At 31.6% G+C, this 2,881-nt stretch overlaps 1 protein-coding gene across 1 annotated transcript in view; it reads right to left on the minus strand.

Annotated features, from left to right (window-relative positions):
- Window positions 1-2,070: 2,070 nt before the first annotated feature.
- The window catches only part of LOC119666549, a 2,053-nt gene continuing 1,242 nt past the window's right edge, over window positions 2,071-2,881 (minus strand). The window contains exon 3 of the mRNA XM_038075832.1: window positions 2,071-2,129. Coding sequence (XP_037931760.1) covers window positions 2,071-2,129 — 59 coding nt within the window. The remainder of the gene's footprint in view (window positions 2,130-2,881) is intronic.

The following is a 2,881-nucleotide window of genomic DNA, read 5'->3' on the forward strand; positions in this document are numbered from 1 at the left end:
TGAGGCACTATTACGGGGTAAGTCACTCAATACCAATATATTAATTAATTTTGTTATTAATTTATATTTATTTAAATAATTAATTTGTTTTCCGTCATTGCCTGATTCCATTGTCACTATAACTAAAACAGTTTTATTATACATTTTTTAGTAGTCTTATATTATATATGAATAATTTTATTTATGTTTTAAAAGTTTTGAAAATAATATGTAGTGAAATAAAATAATCCGTAAAATATAAATTGAAATAGTGTAAAAATTATTCAACTAATACATATATATGGATTTATATAGTGTGTGGTAAATGTTTAAAATCATAAAAATTAATATACAAAACGAATAATATACAAATAGTACAATATATGAATATATATAAACTTTTTGTTTCTATAGGTATTCACTCAACGATACTATTACGGGGTAAATTATTTAATAAATTAATATTAAAAAAAATATATTAAAATTAATTTTTTAACTTAAATTGTTTAAAAACAAAAGTTGTTTATAACGCAATTTATATTAAGTAAAGCTTTTCTATATCTTTTAGTTTAATTTGAAAGTTGTGTTAAAATCTCTGTAAGCTTGTTTTATTTTCTGAAAGTTAACCTTAGTATATAATGCTAAGTTTAATCCAGATTGAAGTCACAAATGTTATTCAAACTGTTCACATCTTTGACTATTTTGCTGATTGATTATACTTGTGTTCGACTATTTCCTTAAGATAATATAGCTATTAAACGTATATATATAACACAAAATTAAAATAAAAGCTGACATAAACAAGATCAGCTGTTCCAGCAGTTTGAACACTTCAGTTTAGCGCGTTCTCTAACATCTGAAGAGTTTGACCCAATCGAATAAATTTTAACTGCTTGAACATTGTAATACTGGATTCACACGAGAGTCTTGTTTGTAATTTTAGCTGTCAATTGGTGTTGCTTGCAATGCAAAATAAAAATTTTTAACAGCTAAAATTACGAACAAAACTCTCGTGTGAATCTAGTATTACAATGTTCAAGCAGTTAAAATTTGCACTATAAGATGTCTTGTGGGGACTATTTAAATGATGTTGTATTTCATACCTATAATAAATCTTTTAGCTTGATATTCTCATCATATACTAAAATAAAAGTTTATACGAAATCTAGGTGGTAAGTTATGTTATTTATGTTTACTTTCAGAATCGTGAAGTGGATAAACCTGTACTACTCAAAATTCGTTGATGCATTAAAGAATCTTGCGAGTCTTGCGAGGGCAGGATCTGCCACTCAAATCTGTGGACCGGAACCTTATTGTGAATTAAGTTGGTCTACAACTAGGTCTCTAATGGACAAATGAATCTCAGCCGAGAGAAGTCGCTATTGGTGCGACAGTCGAGGCAAACGTCAGGCTAAACAGCCGGTTCACCCCTACAGTTATGGTAAGGCATCCCTCTTCAGCAGAACAGAGTTGAGATTGCTGGTGGGATATTTAACGGGTCACCATTGAGTGCGTTATCACCTTAATAAAATAGGTCTGTCCAAAGAGATGGAGTGTTGACTCTGCGTAGATGTAGACGAGACTTCCAGTCACATTCTCTTTGACTGTCCAGCCTTGATCTGGGCCAGGATATGGTCACTGGGAGGAGAGCTGCTCTCCCCTTGTGACACTAGGAGGGTCTCAGCGGATGACATTCTGGCCTTCATTCGGAAGGCGGAATGTCTTCTGTTCGGTTAGGGTCTGTTGCAGCACAAAAGATTAATCTGTTTGCAGTGCTCTGCTCCGTCGGGAGCTAGTACCCCATTTATTCCTATTCCTAAAGAATTTATTCAAATGTAATCAAAAGGAAAACATTTTCATATATGTATGAGCTCATGTATTCTTCTAATATTTATATATGCACTTAAAAACGAATTTATGTAACATATGAATATATTGTGTATACAAACATATTTTATTGTACAACTTTTTAAGAATTTTAAGTGTCAATAAAAACTGACTTAAATTTTTTAATAAAGTTTTTCCAAAATTGATTTCTAAGTGATTTATTATTCCGATCTTCACTGAGCCCCATCTTTTACTTAGCAGCTGTTAAAGTTCATACGTTAGAATAGATGAGATACCTTCTTCGGGTGTGAATATTGTTTGCACTGAATTTCAATTTAATTCAATTCAATACTTTTGTAAACAAAACACGCAAAGGAAACCGACAAAATCGACACTTAAAAAGTTAGTCAATTTCAATATTCGTCATCACTGCTAACTCAACTCGCATAGACAATGTGTGATGGTGTATTAAAATTTATGATTGATTACATTTCGACAAGACAAGTCGGAATTCGGTATTCGGAATTTTATAAACTTTACTTTTTAACTTTTGGCAACTTTTGCCAAAAATTCCTTCAACAACTTTCCCAAAACAACACAACAAAACAAACAACAAAACAAACAAAATAAACGGAAGAGAATAAAAAGTAAAGTATTTCGCATATTTATTTCCGTCTGAAAAGTTTTGGCCCTCGTTTGAATATTTTATGAAGGCGTAGGTGGTAGGTATGCTCCACACACACCTCACACGTCAATCCCTGCACAAGAGTGCTATCACAACACAAATATCTAAGCACGAAGGATATGAAAATTCCATTTTAGACGTTGTCAAGATAAAGTCACTTTTTGGTTATTGGTTAAGAAACTGAGGAGTGCTTATTTACATTTTTGCCTTAAAACGCTTCATTTACGAGTGCGCCTCCGTACGCGTTACTCATACGCCACGTTGTCATTTTCAATATGTTCGCCAGCTAGCATTCTGTATCCTTGCCAAAAATGGAAAAAAAAAATAAATATTGTAAAAAGTTTCTAAATGTACAATAAAAGAATGATTTGAAAGAAAAAAAAACTCAAC

The sequence above is a fragment of the Teleopsis dalmanni genome, chromosome 1 (assembly GCF_002237135.1).
Source record: "Teleopsis dalmanni isolate 2A chromosome 1, ASM223713v2, whole genome shotgun sequence".
Lineage (NCBI taxonomy): Eukaryota > Metazoa > Arthropoda > Insecta > Diptera > Diopsidae > Teleopsis > Teleopsis dalmanni.